The 18,023-nt window shown below is 48.1% G+C and overlaps 1 protein-coding gene across 1 annotated transcript in view; it reads left to right on the forward strand.

The window, feature by feature from the left end:
* The first annotated feature begins 481 nt into the window (after positions 1–481).
* The window catches only part of FOXO4 (forkhead box O4), a 30,330-nt gene continuing 12,788 nt past the window's right edge, over positions 482–18,023 (forward strand). Inside the window, 5 exon segments of the mRNA XM_075068429.1 lie at positions 482–544; positions 546–632; positions 634–930; positions 932–946; positions 14,947–16,188. Coding sequence (XP_074924530.1) covers positions 482–544; positions 546–632; positions 634–930; positions 932–946; positions 14,947–16,170 — 1,686 coding nt within the window. The 3' untranslated portion in view covers positions 16,171–16,188.

The raw sequence follows: 18,023 nt of genomic DNA on the forward strand, positions 1-18,023 counted from the left end.
GCACGCGCGGAGTGGATAAGGAGCAGATGCTCGTGCGGTATATTGAGGCTGAGTGAGCGCTCGAGGCCGGCCTTTCAGCGAGGACAAAGCGAGGATCGGCTGTCGCGGCGCATGCGCGACGATCTGCGGACGTATATAGTCGTTTCATTTAGACTACATTTTCCATAGTTTGCTTGATGAGAATGTCATGTGGGCACCCATCATCAAAAACTTTACTAAAAATCAAGCTATAATCGAATAAGGAGGTGGATTCTAGCTGCTACCGCTCGCCCATCCACTAGGCCAGTAATCCTATCCGCTAAGTGGAAGTAAAGACCATTTTAAAATAAGAGGAATCAGGCGACCAGAAGACAGTCGCTGGCTAGATGGACACGCTTAGTATTAAAACAATTAGAGTCTAAAAATGTGTTTTAGGAGACCAGGGGTTGGCGCGGGCCATGGCGGGCCCCGTGCGCTCACAGGCGCTGAGACCAGCGGCACCATGGCGGCTCCCGCGAGCCGGGCCCCGGAGGGCGCGGCGGCGGCCCCCGGGGGCAGTGTGGACGATCGACCCGGTATCTCGAGCTCGCAGAGTGCGGCCCCGCTCCTGTACCTGGCCCCTGCCCAGGCCCGCGAGCCTCTCAGCGGCGCACGCAGGAGGCGGGGCACCCCGCGGCGGCAGCGGAGGAGGGATGGGTGGCCGGTGGGGCCGCGAGCGGCGCGGGGCCCGGCCGGCGAGAGGGCGCCCGGGGGCCCGGCGCGGCGGCGCGGCAAGGGCGGCTTCCCGGCGCAAACGCCTGGGGGAAACCAAAGTCCTACGCGGAGCATGATCGCAGCGCAGGCCATCGAGAGCGCACCCGGAGAAGCGCGCTGACGGCTGGCGCAGATCCTAACGAGTGGATGGTTCGCGTCGTGCACCCTACTTCAAGGACAAGCGGCGACAGCAACAGCTTCGGCCGGCTGGAAGGTGCGGGGCAAGCCCGGGCCGCGGGCGCAGGTATTACGGGGGCATCCGGGGCCCGCTGGCGTCTTGCTCCCTGGAGGCGCTGGGCAGCTCCAAGCCCGGCCGGCCGAGTTTTGGTGCCGCGGCCGCTCAAGGCAGCGCCGGCTCGGGCCCCTGGGCGCAGCTGGCGCACCGGGAACGCAGCCCCTGCCCGGGCTCTGCGGGCGGTGCTGGGGAAACGCCTCAGTCAGCAGGGCGGGCTCCTGGGTTGGCAGCAGCAGCTGGCCAGTGGCTGAAAGGGGGAACCCAGCGGATCCCCCTGACCCAGCGAATGGCTGGTGGGCGATGTGCGCTCCTGTCACTCGCTACCGGAGCAGCCGTCTCCCCTTGCTGCCCAGTCTCTGCTTTCTGCCGAACCAATGCCGACGTGGCCACTTGAGAGGCAAGGTAAAGTGAGAGTGTGGTTGATAGCTTTGCTTTTCTTTCCCAATGGCTTTTTCTGCCGTAAGGGCATAAAATTCGTCTCTTAAGGAGTGTGTCCCAGCCTGTGCAATGAACTCCCACAGGAGAGTTAAGGATCCTCACAACCCCCTCACCTTCCACTTTGCAGTTGCGTTTTCTGACATAAACATGTAGCTCAATGTATGTGTGTATGTACACAAACACTGAAAAAAAAATCCAAAATAGGACATGCACTTCTCCCTCTGCAGAGAAGATGAGAGAGCAAACGTTCCAGATTTAGTTGCTTACTGAACTGCTGGAAAATACTTGGATACTATGGGGAGAGCATCTGTAAAATGGAATATCTATTACATTCTTTCAGTTCACCTATGTTAAAAAAATCCCCCAAGCTTGAGGTAGTAAACTTACTGGTTAGAGCACTGGACTGGGACTCAGGAGACCTAGATTCTTTTCCTCACCTAGCCGCTGCTCTGTAGAGCCCTAAGTGGATACCAAATTTGTATCTGCGGATGTGATATCAGTGGATATCCACGGAGTTGCAGGGCTCTACCAGGAATAACAGTGGTGAAAGCAGCTGTATGTCCGGCCGCCGCTCACAGAAGCCAGTGTGCTGTGTAGGCAGCTCCTCTGGCGTGGCTGTACTGCCCCCAGTCTCCCCCACTGAGGCAGGCACCAGGCTCAGTGGCTTGCATGCTCCTGGACTAGTGCAACCAGGGACAGCTGCCACTGAGCCTGGTGCCCACCCCAGTCAGGGAGACTAGGGGCAGTACAGCCATGCGGAGCTGCTCGTGCAGGGTGCTGGCTTCTGTGAGCAGTGGTCAAACATGCAGTTGTTTTTGCTGCTGCTGTTCTTGGTAGAGCTCTGCAGTTCCTTAGATATCCATTTTATATACGCGGTCATAAATTCGGTATCCGCGCAAGGCTTTACTAGACTCCTGGGAGACCATGGATAAGTTACTAACCTCCCCATGTCTCAGTTTCCCCATCTGTAAAATTGTAATAGTGATACTAACTTCTGTAAAGTATCTTGCTCTGCAGACAACAAGTGCTATATAAGAGCTTGGTATAATTCTTATCATTTATTATAAGTCTGCAAATCAGGCACCTAGCTGTGCGTCCTTGTGTTCCTTTTACCACCAGCCTTGTCGTCCTCCTCTTTGTTTTAGACCAACCTGTTGCTGCATGTCAGTATTTAGATTGTAAACCCTTTAGGGTAGGGATTGTCTAATGTTTATATAGAGCTTAGTGTAATGGACCCCCATTCTGATTGGAGCCACTGAGTGCTTCTGTAATACAAATAATCTAGTGCAGTGGTCCCCAACCTTTTCGTCTGGCAGGTGCCAGACGGACCACTGTGGCGGTGAAGCCCCCGCCAAAATGCCACCGAAGGAAAGTGAAGTCATCAAAAATTCGGGGGCAACACCTCTGGATGACGTCACTTGATGGCAAGGGGCGTCATCGAGAGGCGTCCCTGCCATAATTCGGGGGCGACGCCTCTGGATGATGTCACTTGATGGCAAGGGGCGTCATCGAGAGGCGTCCCTGCCATAATTTGGGAGTGACGCCTCTGGATGATGTCACTTGATGGCAAGGGGCATCATCGAGAGGCGTCCCTGCCGAAATTCAGGATTGACACCTTTGGATGACGTCACTTGTCAACGGCAAAGGGTGTCATCGAGAGGCGTCCCTGCAGAAATGCTGCTGAAATTCGTTGGCATTTCGACGGGTGTTCTCCCTGGGGCCAGGATGCGGGTGCATTGGGGACCCCTGACCTAGTGGATGGAGGAGGTTGTGATGGGCTTTGTGAAGATGGGGCAGTTTGTATGTGTCTCCACTGAATGCATCAGGTTGTTCTTGAACTCACCACAACCTATGGCTTTGTTAAGCAGATGAGGACTGCCCTTTGTACCACTCTCTGGTCCAGCTGATTTCTGCATTTCCAGGAAAGCCTGTTGCTTGCTCTCTTTGTATTGAAAGTTTTCCGGGAAAGGAGCTGGCCTGTTAAGTGATTCTTGTGCTAAGCTACGGTATAAGATAAAGCATCATTTGAACTGTTTTCAAATACAAGACTGCAGTTCTTTGTCTCCCAGCTTCTCTGAAACTTGGTATAAATAACTCCTTCATAACTCATATATTCTTGGCTTTCAAGAATCTCCCTTTAAAAAGGGTGCCTGTCCTGTGGGCAGAGGGGGTGGGTATGTCTGCCCTACTGTGATTGAGGGAGCTCTGTGAACTAGTGAAAAGTAAAAATAGACTGTAGAATACATTGTTTAAAGCTACTAAACCATGTTGCTCTGGAAATAGAAAAGATAGATACTAACATGAAGAGCATTGACCTTAGTTTCCATCCTCTGCCGTTATCAGCCTGGTCTTCCCTGGTCTAAACACACTAGCGGGGGTCGGGACCCTTTCAGAAGTGCTGTGCCAAGTCTTCATTTATTCACTCTAATTTAAGGTTTCATGTGCCAGTAATAAAATTTGATGTTTTTAGAAGGTCTCTTTCTATGAGTCTATAATATATAACTAAACTATTGTTGTATGTAAAGTAAATAAGGTTTTTAAAATGTTTAAGAAGCTTCATTTAAAATTTAAATTAAAATGCAGAGCCCCCTGGACGGGTGGCCAGGACCTGGGCAGCTTGAGTGCCACTGAAAATCTGCTTGTGTGCTACCTTTGGCCATAGGTTGCCTACCCCTGGCTTAGACTAATGAATTGAATGAGGAACTGACATCTGAGGGATGCTCTTGGCAAACTTTCTGCCAAGCTACTTCAACACATACTGTTCTGGTGCTGGGCCCCCCGACTGCATTGGGGTGTTAAGTTGCTGCATGTATCACCTAGTCCATGACAACTAACTTTAAAATAGGGTATCATTTTGCTTGTATTGTGTTTATGGTTTCTTTGGAATTGGCATTTATTTGTAGTTGTATTTAGTATTTTAATTGTATTGCTCTAGCATCCAGAGGTCTAGTTAGGATTAGGGGTCTCTTATGCCAGGTGACTGTCCACTGCCAAAAGACCTTATGGTCTGAAGACAAAACACAGACCCACAGAGGGGAATGAGATGTAACATGCAAGCAAAGTAAATATGGGGGTGATAATCTTGTTTCTGCCCTAGGACAGCTAATATAGGCTGTGTGCAATATTTCTAAATTACTATTCTAGGTCAAACAAAACTTGCCTTGATATACACACCAGGAATAAAGGGAGCTGTGAGAATTTTGCTATCACATGAGCTAGTCAATGATGTCCTTAATAACTGTTCTTACGTACAGGGGGGATAGACATTTTAGAAATACTGAGAGAGAAAGAAATAGAGGTCTGACTGTTGTGGAACAGAAGTCAGTTCCCCACTCCCTGCTCTTTCCAGAGTGTACAGTGGATTTAAACTCTTACAGATGCCTTTAGGAGCCTGAATATGCCAATACTCAGCACAGAAAGAGTTTGTCACTTTTCCAACTGTATGGTAGCTGGCTGAGGATCTCTAGAGAGGGCAAGTAATCTGACTAAATTTCAGCTCCTCTATTAGTTTTTTCAATACTGGCTGAATCCAGTTAGTCAACAGTTGTCACTGGACAGTTTGCTAGGATGTGTTACTTTGCAACAGCTGTAAATACCAATTTTCCGGCAGGTCTGGTTGTCTCACCTGAAAGGAACTTTTCCAGGTCCCATGTTAGAGGTGGGCTGTCTTCTCCTCTATGCTACAATGATTCATGTGTAATTATTTTGGCAAAAAGTTGGTGAGACTGACATTGGATCAGTGTTCTCTGTGCTGTCTGTTGAGGAATGCCTGTATCTAATCTCTAGGCCAGCAGTTCTCAACTGGCAGCCCAGTTAGCACACAGTTGTGGCCCAGTTCAGCTGTGTGCTAAAGGTTGTGGGTGTGCCTGCGGTCCCAGGTTCCCAGCTGCTCAGGGGTCGGGCTCCTGGCCGGCCCGGCGGAGTAGGGTGTTCGGGAGTCCAGGGCTCCCTGCCACCTCTGGGGACCCATGAGCTTCGGGGTCCGGGGCAGCCGCCTGGCCATATGAGCTTCCAGGGCAGCTGCGCAGCAGGGCCTGGGACAGGCCAGGAGTTAGGGTCCAGGGTAGCTGCCTGGCCCTGCAGGCCCTGAGGTTCAGGGTGCTACACAGAGGGGGACCAGGGTGGGCAGGGGTCCAGGGCAGCCGGCCAGCCCCGTGGGGTCCGGGGGCCTGGACAGCTGTGCAGTGAAAGTCCGGGGTCCAGGCTGCCACTGCAGCATATGCGACCCACAGTGTGTAATATGTTGAGAACCACTGCTCTAGGCCATGACAAGCAAGATTTCAGAAGGAACAGAGTCCCCTTGAGTTCTCCACAAAACAATAGTGAAGTTCTTTTCTTGACCTTAGGCATGTCTCTTTTGCAATTAGTCAGTGTTGTGACGTCTTTGGGCCACTGCATCCAAATCTCAGTGTCAAATAGGCAAAACTGGTTGACTGAATTAAACAGGATGAGAGGCATTTTAGGACGCAGCATAATTTGTTCTATGTTTGTACGATGCCTAGCATAATAGGGGTCCTGGTTGGTAATATAAATTATAATTAATAGTAATAGAAGTCACGTGTGAGGCATGTGCTGCATCAGGATACAGACTTTAAAGCTGTGTTTAGAGTGGGTTCTAAAAATGTTTCCACTTCAAATAAAAGGTACTGGGGAGGTTGGAGGGTCTAGTATGAAATAGCAGTTTCAGACATTTGTTTTCATTATATCATGCTTGTACCTTAAAGGAAAACTAGTCTGTGGAATGTGCAATCAGAATGTTTTTGTGGTAAGGCAGACACGCAGATCTTTGTGTGATAAGTGACGGGAATGCATTGTTCTGATATGAAATTATGCAGAGGTCTTCCCAGGGGTGGTGCAAGGATGTTTCGTGCCGTAAGCGAAACGTCCACCTTGCACCCCCACCCTGAGGGCCCCCCCCCCCATGGCAGCTCCACCTTTCCGCCCTGAGGTGCCCCCCTTGCAGCAGCTCCCCACCCTTCACCCTGAGGCACCCCCCCTCCAGCTCACCCCTGCTCCGTGCTCGAGCACCCCGAGCATGCCGTCGCTGCTTCACTTCTCCTGCCTCCCAGGCTTGTGGCGCCTAAGCTGATTGGCACCCCAAGCCTGGGAGGCGGGAGAAGTGAAGCAGCCATGGCGTGCTCGGGGAGGAGGCGGGGCAGGGGTGAGCTGGGGCAGGGAGTTCCCCTGCATGCCACCCCGCCTTACTTGCTGCAGATGGCCCTCCCTGAGCTCCCCTGGCCCAGCTCTCTCTGCCTAAATGCCGGCGGCGACCGGGGCAGCCGAAGATCTGGCTGCCGTGGTCACTGCCAAAGAAAATGGTGCCCCCCCACCCCCACCCCAAATCCCAGCGTCCTAAGCTACCGCCTAGGTCGCCTAAATGGTTGCACTAGCGCTGGGTCTTCCTGCGGCTCTGGAATTGGTACTCTTCTCTAATGCAGACTTTTAGGTAGTGTTACTGAGTTTGCAGCACTGCAGTCTGTGAATCAGTTGATTCAGGATGGCTTTGTTTTATGGCCTTCAGCAGGGGTAGAACAGGAACTTCCATGGGGGAGACTGCTTAACCACGATGAAACTTTAGAATCTCTCATTGTTACTTCATAATCCCTTCATATCTGTTCCACTCCAGTGTACAATTGAGTGAAATTATTAATTTTGCAGACTCTGAGTATAACTAGTGTGAATTTCAGTGAATTTGAGATTTTTAGGGGAGGAGGCAGTGTTCCTTCACTGTGCTTTAAAAGGAGAAAATTAATTTGCTGGCTGTGCAGTTTGCTTTTTCTCTGCAATCATCCGACTTTGAAGTTAAGAACTAACTGGGATTAAAAAGGTGGAAATATTCCAGCAGGGTGTTTCTCTCCCTGGACTTCTTTATAATCCCCTCCTTTGTACTTTGTAAGCTGCTCTCTGGATCATGGGTTAAATCTTCCCTGCTTTCAGACTGCTTCTTGGGGTTAATGCAGTTGGGTAAAGCTATGCTTTGTTTTGTAGAAAAGGATAAGCACCTGTAAGGGGATCCATGCCATGCACTTGAAACTGCTGTAGGGCTGTCTCATTCCCATATGGGTGGGACCAGTCAGCAAGATGCCGAGACAAGCAAAGTGCTAATTCTGAGTAAAACACTTCATTTGTTTCCCTCTTAAATGATTTTTAAAATACCTCTTGGTCGGGATAGAACCTATGTTCCTTCCTCACCAGAGGCAATTTTCCCCATCACAGAAATCAAGCCTGTCCCGTTTATATGGTACATATGGAGTCTCTTTATCATCCTTCCTGATAGTATATAATCCTGTCCCCACAAACAAGTCTAATGACTCGAATATCACAGTTGTCATAGGATAGTTGAATTCAAATGGCAGCTACTTTCAGCATTTCTTCAACACTCTCCTCCCAAATACCCTTTGATTCAGACACTTGGATGTTAACAATATCTTAAATATTACACTCGAGCATTACAAAATAAAAATCACCAGGCACTCTGTGTTTGAAACAAGATCTATCTGGAAGGTAGAGTAGATAGCTCCTCTACTCCTTAGTGACTCTTGGTTCTGCTGTTTGTGAATAATTTGGACATGTCTCACTTTAAAATGTTAATTCAGTACACCTCACAGGTGCATATTGTGTGGGTACCACCTGGGTTAGAAATTATTGGTTATTGGGCCAATTAGGTGACCAGGGATGAAGACTTGCTGGTAATTCTGCATGCAACACCAGTGACCCTGCTCATATCTGTCTAGATTTTTATATTGGCACTCATCTTGTAGTATCTGATCATCTGTGAAGGTTGGAAGACAAATTCAGAATAGAAAATGTCTAATATAAAGGAAGTCCTGTGTACATACTGCCTTGTGCCAGTATGGCAGGGTGACTTGTGTCCCTGTGGCCATCTGAAGTTCCATTTGAATATGCAAAAGAAAGAATCAAGCTTGTTTCATCCTCTGGAGCAGTGCTTCTCAAGCGATCTGATGTGGGGGACCGGCAGTTTTTTTTTCCAATGTGCCAGAGACCGGTACCATATTGTTATCCTATTTGATGCTGTTATGAGGAAACTCGCCGCAGACTGGCAACCAATGGCTCGTGGACCAGCACCGGTCTGCGGACCACCACTTTGAAAAGCACTGCTCTAGAGCAGTGTTTCTCAACCTTTTTGATACCAGAGACTTGCTGCCTTCCTAAACTTGATCAGGGAGATCTCTGGGATTGGCGCCAGTCCACAGACCGGTCATTGAGGAAACCCTGCTCTAGAGCACTCCTGGTGGGGTGGGGTGGTAAATTCATCCTTTTGCCTCACAGGTGGCTTCGTGTTCATCAAATCTAATGTAAATTTAAAATTAAGCTTTGCTTTAGCAGAGGAGGTGATCTCCTTTTGCCTGCTGAGGTTTATCTAGGCACTCACTGTGTGTCCCAGGTCAGCACCACTTGTTCTATAGGCAAGATGTTTTTGTAAATGTGTGGAGTTATGCAAGTGAATTGACTGGTGCTTGGATAATTCTTCTGTATTGGAAGATTACAACCCTTTGCCTGCTCTGATCAGTTCCATGCTCCTTTTGTTTGCCTGTCCTGTTGGCATGAGGACGTAGGCTGAAGGGTTCCAATGAAGGCTCCCAGGAAAGGATGCTTTTAGTGAGTTACATGCACAGACCCAGTTATAGGTTCTCTTGCGCTGCTGACATGGTGAAGTTGAGCTCCAGCTGTCTAAAATGAGGACATCTGTCTAAAATTGCTGCTTTTCCCATCGGTAAGATCCTGGACTGGCAGGAAGAGCAGTAAAGGGCTTGGGTTGGGGGAAGATGCAGAGAAACCAAACCTTAGTTTACAGTGCAGTAGCACTGAATGGTCTCCAAATCCAGACATGTCAGGGTTGTGGCATTGCACTTGGCTGGTGTCTCAAAGTTTTGTGAAAACAGTGGTATGAACTTGTTTAGCTTTAAATCAGTCCAAATCCTAGTGCTCAGAGGTGACCCTCTTCAGATGGAAGTACTGAGAAAGGAAAAAGAAGCGCATTGGAGTTTGCTGCAGACTTTTCCATGTGTTCTCTCATACTGTAAAATTAATATGATTTGATAGGGAGCCTTATTCATCAGCTTCCAGAAGAGCCCCGTCACTCCCCTTCTCCTTTTCTTTCTAGAATCAGACCTTGGAGTAGCTGAGTTAACTAGTGCCCCCTTCTGGAGATTCACAGCTTATGCCAAGATCTAGCAACAGCCCAAACTAATAAGGGATGTTCTGGTTCATACCATTTGGAGAAGAGTAGGGTTTTTTTTGTTTCCAGGGGCATTTGTTGGTAATAGGGGAGTGGAGGGGCTCTGCATATATTTTGAGTTCTGACCATTGGTAATTGATAGCTTCATGGCCCCATTGGGGCGGGGGGGGGAATAGGGAAATTCTCCAGTCTTCACCCACTGAGGCATAGCTGACATTAAACCTAGACACCATCCAGCAAACGGAAATGGAAAACTTAAATTCTGTATCTTAGTGCTGAGCAAAGCCTTAATTCTGTCTGAGCATTTTAAGATCCTCATCTCCCAACCCCCATTCTCCCAATCCCCCGTTCTGTAGGCGAACAGAAAAGCCATGGGACCCACTGCATGCATTGAATGGACTATCATTAATAGATGACTGCAGCCTTGTGGCTCAACCTGTTGTATTCATTCTGGGGGAGGAGGGCATGGAAGGGAGTGGGACCCTGAGGCCATGCGTGGGTGTGACGAACTGGGAATGTTCTTAATGTTTGCTCTGAATACTGGGTTGGTACCTCAGTGTCCCGTAGGCAGTTCTTAAGTATCTAGGTGGTGGGATAAGGGTGTGTGATTGCTGCAGAGCAAAGGGCCAGTGCACCTAAATGCCTGGCACTCTGTCTCCTAGCAGCTGATGGCCTGGGCCCCTCCTCTGCAAAGGTGCCAACTGAAGGTGTTGGAGACAAAGGGATCAGGTGACCTCCTGGCCCGGGAAAGGAGCTGAGCAGAGAGGAGGGGCTGGAGGGGGTGGTTAGTCTGGAGCTTGCTGGGGATGAGGAGTGAAGGGCAGACCTAGGGGTCTGGCTCACTGCCCCCCAGAATGGACCTGGCCGAGGGGTCTGGTTTGCTGTATCTACAAGCTCTGTTTTAGACCCTGTTCCTGTCATCGAATAAACCTCTGTTTTGCTGGCTAAGAGTCACGTCTGACTGCCAAGTGGGGGTGCAGAACCCTGTGGCTTCCCCAGGACCCCGCCTGGGTGGGCTTGCTGTGGGAAGCACACGGAGGGGCAGAGGATGCTGAATGCTCCAAGGAGAGACCCAGGAGGTGAAGACGTGTGAGCTTCTTGCCCTGAACAAGTCTGCTCCAAGGGAGAGGAGGCTCCCCAAAGTCCTGACTGGCTTAGTGGGGAGTAGTTCCAGAGCATCGCCCGGGGACTCCGTGACAGTGGGAAATGCTGTTAGATAACTACCTGAAAGGGGATTCCAAAGAGGATGGATCTAGACTGTTCTCAGTGGTAGCAGATGACAGAACAAGGAGTAATGATCTCCAGTTGCAGTGGTGGAGGTTTAGGTTGGATATTAGGAAACTATTTCACTAGGAGGATGGTGAAGCACTGGAATGGGTTTCCTAGGGAGGTGGTAGAATTTCCTTCCTTAGAGGTTTTTAAGATCAGGCTTGAGGAAGCCTTGGCTGGGATGATTTATTTGGGGATTGGTTCTGCTTTGAGCAGGGTGTTGAACTAGATACCTCCTGAGGTCCCTTCCAACCCTGATATTTTATGATTCTAACTGAAAGCCCCCTGCAGCAGAAGCAGCTGCTCAACAAGTCCATTGCAGCTTTGCAGACTCCCTTCAGTGCTAACTTTGCATCCTTAAATCCTTTGACACTAAATAACTAAACAAATGTCTGAGAGATGGATGCTGACAGAGATGTATAGGGTTTGGATTTTTTTGTGTACGTCAGCTTTTAGAAGTGGGAGTGCCCATAACATGCTAGGCTCATTCCAGGCATAGATATAGGTACAATTCCTGTCTTGGAGAGGGTCTGGTCTAAGATTTCTAGCACTATTACTGACATTGGACACTAGAGCCTTGTCTGCATATGATTTCCATACTGTTTGCCTGTGGTACTGGTGCTGGTGGTAAGACTAGAATGGACACAAGCATTTTTTTTGTTGCCATCTTATAGCCTGACAGTGGTAAAAATGCTTGTTTCTGGTCTACTTTGGGTGATGCAACCAACCAGGGGAGCTGTATCAATGTAAGACACATGGTGAAAGAAAGGTCAAGTACAGATGTACCCTCAAGGTGATATTAGTGTTGGGAGGGATAGCTCAGTGGGTTTGAGTGTTGGCCTGCTAGACCCAGGGTTGTGAGTTCAATCTTTGAGGGGGCCATTTAGGAATCTGGGGCAAAAATTTGTCTGGCGATTGGTCCTGCTTTGAGCAGGGGGTTGGACTAGATGACCTCTTGAGGTCCCTTCCAACCCTAATATTCTATGATTCTATTCTGGCAGTGGTAACAAGTGCTTTCAGAGTAGTAAGGTAGTTGGAAAGGAAGAAAGAGAGCCCAGATAACTAGGGCAGGAGAGAGTAAATCTAGCTAATACCAGTCAGTTTTTGTCATTTGGACTGTTGCCGCTAATAAAAGTCAGGCCAAGGACCATTGGCAGGAGCAATTGCTGGGTGAAGCCACCTTGCTTGACTGAGTATGATGACTCTATTGGGAAATGCCTCCTTAATTTTACAACTTGTCTCTTACTCTTCAGGTTTAGTCACAGTGGGATAATATCCTACTCATGACAAAAATGAGGGCAACCTTCTTCAAACAAAATCTCCCCTTTGCCCCCAGAATCCTGTAAGTGTCACCTAACATTTGCACTTCTGAACTTTCTCCAGTTTATATTTTGGGTAGGTCACCTCCCTGCTTTCATAAGGTCCTTAACTACAGAGCCCCTTGCATTGTCTGTGAAATCTCCAGAGTTGGAGGCAAGTCAGCTCTTTAATTCTGCTTTAGAAGATCTGGACACTCAAGTTCGTTTTCGGTATTGACCTAGCCTTTCTGCTATGGTTCCTGTACCCAGAATCGCAGTGTGTGGCTTCATCACAGAACTCCTGATGCGCGTGCAGAGAGTCTGAGGTGTACACATGGGAAAACTGTTTATGGGCTGCTGACAACTGTGTTGACATGAGCATTGGCTCTATTTCAGGATGTCTTATTTGTAACATCCATACCGCCAGAAAGCTGGAAAACTGTAAACTAAAATTTCCACTTAAGGCAAGAATGGTGGCCTCTTTCTGTAGGTTTCAGTGTAACTGAAGGGTCTGCTGTCATCCAGTGGATTTTTGTTGATGTAGCAATTAGCAGATTGTGGTTCCAGCTATAAACTGGGTCTCAGAGCTCCTCTGGCTTATACCCAGAGACACAATCTTCCTTCTCTTTCCGTACATGTTGTTCTAGGCCACGTGATTTAAAGTCCCATAGAAGTACACTGAGCCAAAACCCTTCTGTTTATGCAATAGCAGTCATTCCTTCCATGGTGGGCTGTATACACCAGCTACTGACTAGTTCCTGATGAAACTGGGGTAATGTAGGAGTTCACAGCTTAACTGTTGGAAGGGAAGATGAGTCTCTTGTGATCCTTGCTGGTGGTGGCTGCAGAAAATCCTATTTTAAATCAGTAGTGTTCATGTGTAGTCTTTTTTTGGAAGAAGAAAGTTGTCAGCCTCTGCAGGAGACAGGATACCATGCTGAATTGATTGTGTGGGTTTTGGGGATCACTGATCAGTTTATTTAAAACAAAACTAGGGGGCTATTAAGTTGTGCATGTTGCTAAACCTGTGTCACCTCATGAGTGATGATGGAACATTATTTACTGGTTCAGGTAGTCTCTGGGGATCACAACTTCATGGTAAACCCTAGCATGCTGACTAATTGTGAGGAATTTGTATGCCTTCCGGACTGACTAGTTCAGGGAGGTGGTTTTGGCTGGGGGAATGCCTAGGATGGGACTTGGCAGACCCAGTCCTGCAGCTTCTTCCCACTGCAGGAGTACTCTCCACTGCCTCTGTGTTGTTAGTCCCACTCCTGCTTCATTTTGGGTAGGTGGGCAAGAGATCTGATGAACAAGGCAAAACTGACACAGAGTCCAGCATAGGTAGGTGCTGGTGAGGCCATGATGTGGTTATTGGAACCCTGCCTGCTTTGAGGGATTCTGCTTTGGCAGCAGTGGGTAGGGGTTGGGGAGAGGCTGGTAAGCAGTTGGGAGAAAGAAAAGGAGTTGTGGCTTGGCTGGGGTGGGAGAGGATGTAAGGCGGGGGGGCAACAGGAGTGCCCAGTCAACTGAGTTCAAACTGTCTTGGGTTAAAGCTGAAAGCCGTTGCAGTCTGCTCCAGTTTATACTGGTTAAAGGCAGCCCTGGGATCCCTGTTGTGGAAGCAGTGCAGCCTCTTAGAGCAGAAAAAAATTGGCTTCCTTAACTAGTTCAAAGTAAAGATCAAACAAATCCACCGCTGAGAAACTTGGAGAAGAAAAGTTTGCGTTTATGTAGGACCCACTCAGACCATGTGAACTTCTTCTGTTGGGTCTGAAGTGTCAGTCATTAGACACTCTTGGCTTGCAGCTGTTGATACCTATGATAATGACAGACAGAAATCTCTGTTTCTTTGTCATTTTCAGGAGCACTAGAAAGGCAATGGAAAAGTATTCTCTTGTTAGATGGAAAGATCAAATTAGGCCTGAGTGGGTGTATACAGAATGGGAGGTCCAAATACTGTGTTTCTGGTTGAGTATTATCATTGTTCCCCCCTACCCCCAACCTGGGGATCACATAAATTGCTAAAAATGCTGAAGTGTCTTCCTCTTTGTGGGGTGGGTCTGGGAACGTCCAGAACTCTGGCTGTGAGTTGTGTCCCTTACTAGGTGAAGTCATCAAAATAAGGTTTATTTCCTATTACCCTGTTCTTTTTCTCTGTGTCTTTGCATTTGAGGGTAGTAGTGGTCTTGCTGAGTTCAGGGTCTTTCTCCCTCACAGCTGTGCCAAGGTTTTCACATACAGTATGCTCCCATTATAAGAAGCCACTCCCCACCCATCATCCCTCTTCCTTAGGACCACACTTAAGTTTGTTTTGACCCATCATATATACATGCCATGGCTGTATCTGCAAGGGACATGCTAGGTATTGCTGGATGCTAAGAGTAAATTTGTACCTGTGCTATGGAAGCTGCCTAGCCTGTGCTCCTTGCATTCAGTTGTTCCATTGTTACAATATGTTTAATACTCACTCAGTAAATGTTCTTCAGTGTTTGGTTGCTTTTTTCAGGAAGGTGCTGTCTACTGAATCTTTTTATGCTGGCCTCATAGCTCTCTATGCACAGCTAAGGGTGTTCCATCCTTTGAGTTTGGTATTAGTTCCCTCTGAAGAAACTCCCAACACTCAAGATTCCTTTAGAAACTCAATTCTCTCTACAGAGTGGAATCTAGCAGGAATATATATGCCGCACATGCCAAGCTTCCTTTGAGGAATCTTCTCTGTTTCTGTAATCCATATAAATGGGGCTAACATGCTATCTTTTCTCTTTTTTCAGAACTCTATTAGGCACAATTTATCCCTGCACAGCAAGTTCATTAAAGTGCATAATGAAGCTACAGGGAAGAGTTCTTGGTGGATGCTCAATCCTGAAGGTGGTAAAAGTGGGAAAGCACCAAGGAGGAGAGCTGCCTCCATGGACAACAGCAGCAAACTGGCAAAAGTCAGAGGTAAAGCATCCAAAAAGAAGGCCTCACTCCAAGCAGCTCCGGAAGCTACTGCTGACAGCCCTGGCTCCCAGTTCCCCAAATGGCCTGGGAGCCCATCATCAAGGAATAATGAGGACTCTGATGTATGGACCAGTTTCCGGCCTCGAACCAGTTCCAATGCGAGTACCATTAGTGCCAGGCTCTCTCCTATCATGCCTGAGCAGGATGACCTCTCAGACGAAAAGCTTCTTCCTTCTCTAGTGTACTCCAGTGCATCCAGCAATGTCCCACCGACCGTGACTGAGGAGCTTGAACTCATTGATGGGTTAAACCTGATGTCCCCCAGTTCATCTGTGCTGTCCACCCAGCAATCTGCCTCATGTGGTCCCGTCCAGAGAGATTCTAGCTTCTCTTTGAGGACCCAGAATTCAGCTGGTCAGGCCTCCTCTTTTGGCACCTCTCTGTTTAACCCTGTTGATATCTCGCTGCAGAGTTCTGTTAACTGTTTCTCTGGCCCTCAGACCCTGGAAGCTCTCCTGACATCCAGCTCTCCACCTCCCAGTGATGTGATGATGACTCAGGTGGATCCGATACTCCCTCAAACTGGAAGCAGGCTAAACAGCCAGACTTTTCTGCTTCTAGGTGGACAAGTCACCCAGAATAAAACAAGTCCAGTCAACCCACGAGGAAAGCCTTTGGAGCAGCAGTCGGAGTCAATAGGTGCCAGTGCTTTGCCATCTATGCTTTCTGTGGTGGCATCTCCTCAAAACACAGCCAGCATGCCCACTTTGAAGGCCCCAGTCCCAGTACCAACGGCCCAAGCAGTCCATCTGGGCACTCAGCCACTTCTCTCTTCTGTTAGCTCTGCCCCATTTGGAGTGAACCAGGACAGGCTGCCCACTGACCTGGACGTTGACATGTACATGGAGAACCTTGAATGTGATGTGGATTACATAATCAACAGTGACCTCATGGATGGAGAAGGACTGGACTTCAACTTTGAACCCATTCTGTCTACTCCCAGCTACCCCAACACCTCGCAGGCCTCCAACCATACTTGGGTACCAAGTTAACTTCAGGAATACAAAAAGGTAGGTGAGTTTGTCAAGTACTCTGTAGATCTCTAACAGACACTACCAGCTTGAGTTGGGATGTTCCTCTTGCAGTCCTCAAATGTGCAGTTCTGTACTAGTGAGGGACATCTGTTTAAAAAGTGGCAGTAGCTTAATTGCTGAAAGCTAATGCAGCTGCCTAGCCTAGAGTAGAAATGAGCTTCAGAGGTAGATTGTATTGAAGCTACTTTTAATTTTCAAGTCCTTTTGCTTTCTTGTCTCTTGAGCTGCTGGAGTCTGGTTAGTGGACTGGCTTGCTTTGTGCGCTCTTCACAGTGAGGACTGGAGAATGCTGTCTCTGGCATTTCTGTGCAGGTTTAATTAAACTTTTGGACTGGGAAAATACTGTCTATCGAGTAGATCTATGAGACCACCCTAGTGTCAGAACTTCCTGGAAACCGTTTGTATGCAATGCCATAGTCTCTCCCCTTAGAGCTTTTGAAAAGTACAAAGAAACAGTAATGCCTCCCTATGCCATTCCGTGACAGTGTGCCTGCATGCAGCTCCCAGGCCCTTGCGCTTCCTATATCGATCCAGGTATTCTGGAGATAAGATGATCCTGTTTATAATTCTTGCATCTTTGACTTCCCTGCATAAGCTTTCCTGCATTTACAATTTTATTTTTGGAAACATGGCCCCTCTAGTGCAACCTACATGTCTTACAAGGTATAATGTTCTATTCTGGTGTAATTACTGACTTGCTGCAGCCATGGAAGCTGCTGCCAATACTGACGGAGTTAGCAGAGGCTTTTCTCACTCATGCAGTGCACACCTATGACTGAAAAGCAGGCTCTTTCTAAGGAGCAGAATGGGGCTTCCCTTCAATCCCAGAAATGAATTAGGAAGCTTGTTTTGACATCTGACTTCTGAACACAAATCCCTCTTTCCTAACCTGCCAGAATCTCTTGCTCCTTGAATAGCTTTGATGTTAGGAGGAACTGATTCAAAATTGCTCTTTGATCACATTGGGGCAGTCTTGACTTGGTTTTGAGAGCCAAGTGTATTGTGGCTGTGTTCTAGTAAAGGGGTCTATTCACAGGAAGGAGTCATGGGTAAAGTAAGAGTTCAGTTCCCAGCATTTATTTGGACAATGTCTGTGAGTGAGACCCACTCAGATTTTCCCTCTGCTTAGAATGCACCTCTCCAGTCCCTGCTTGCGTGGCCATTGGATTTCCTTCCAGTATTGTCACTGGGCAGCACTGCACAACTGCTAGTTGTTTCCTGGGAGCTGTAAGTGATATTCCCTGTTTAGGAGAAGGCGACAAATACATTCGAAAGTAAAATAAACTCTTCCTACTGGAGAGCTGTGGGGAATGGAGTTTGGTTCAATGGCTGGCTTTAGAGGGCATTATAATGTGGTGTCAGAATCCCTTTTGTGAGAGGACCTGTTCGTGGGTGGGATTAAAAGCCTAGAAACATTTTTGTCTCGGTTTCAGGGAAGGAGAGGAGGGGGGCTTTCCTTTCAATTACCATCAAGTCTCTAAATCACATGCCTCTCAAAAGGCTCCCTCAAATCATGTTGGGTAAGCTGTGCTAGGGCCTCCTGGCTTTTGTGGGGAAGACAGCCACCTTCTGGCCAGCTGTGGGTGGTATCAATCTGTCATTTGTTTCCATATGGCTTTTCACTTATTGAAGCTTTTCTCCTTATTATCTTCCAACGTGCTATTGGAGGGAGGTTATTGAAAGCAGGGGTTTAATGGGACTGTTGTAGCTTCCTACTCAGATTTGAACCTTAGCGTTCATAAACTGAGAAGCTAGCATGAACCCTGTAAGCTTAATTACCAGCTTAGATCTGATATCGCTGCCACCAGCCA

This window comes from Chelonoidis abingdonii, chromosome 8, assembly GCF_003597395.2.
Source record: "Chelonoidis abingdonii isolate Lonesome George chromosome 8, CheloAbing_2.0, whole genome shotgun sequence".
Lineage (NCBI taxonomy): Eukaryota > Metazoa > Chordata > Testudines > Testudinidae > Chelonoidis > Chelonoidis abingdonii.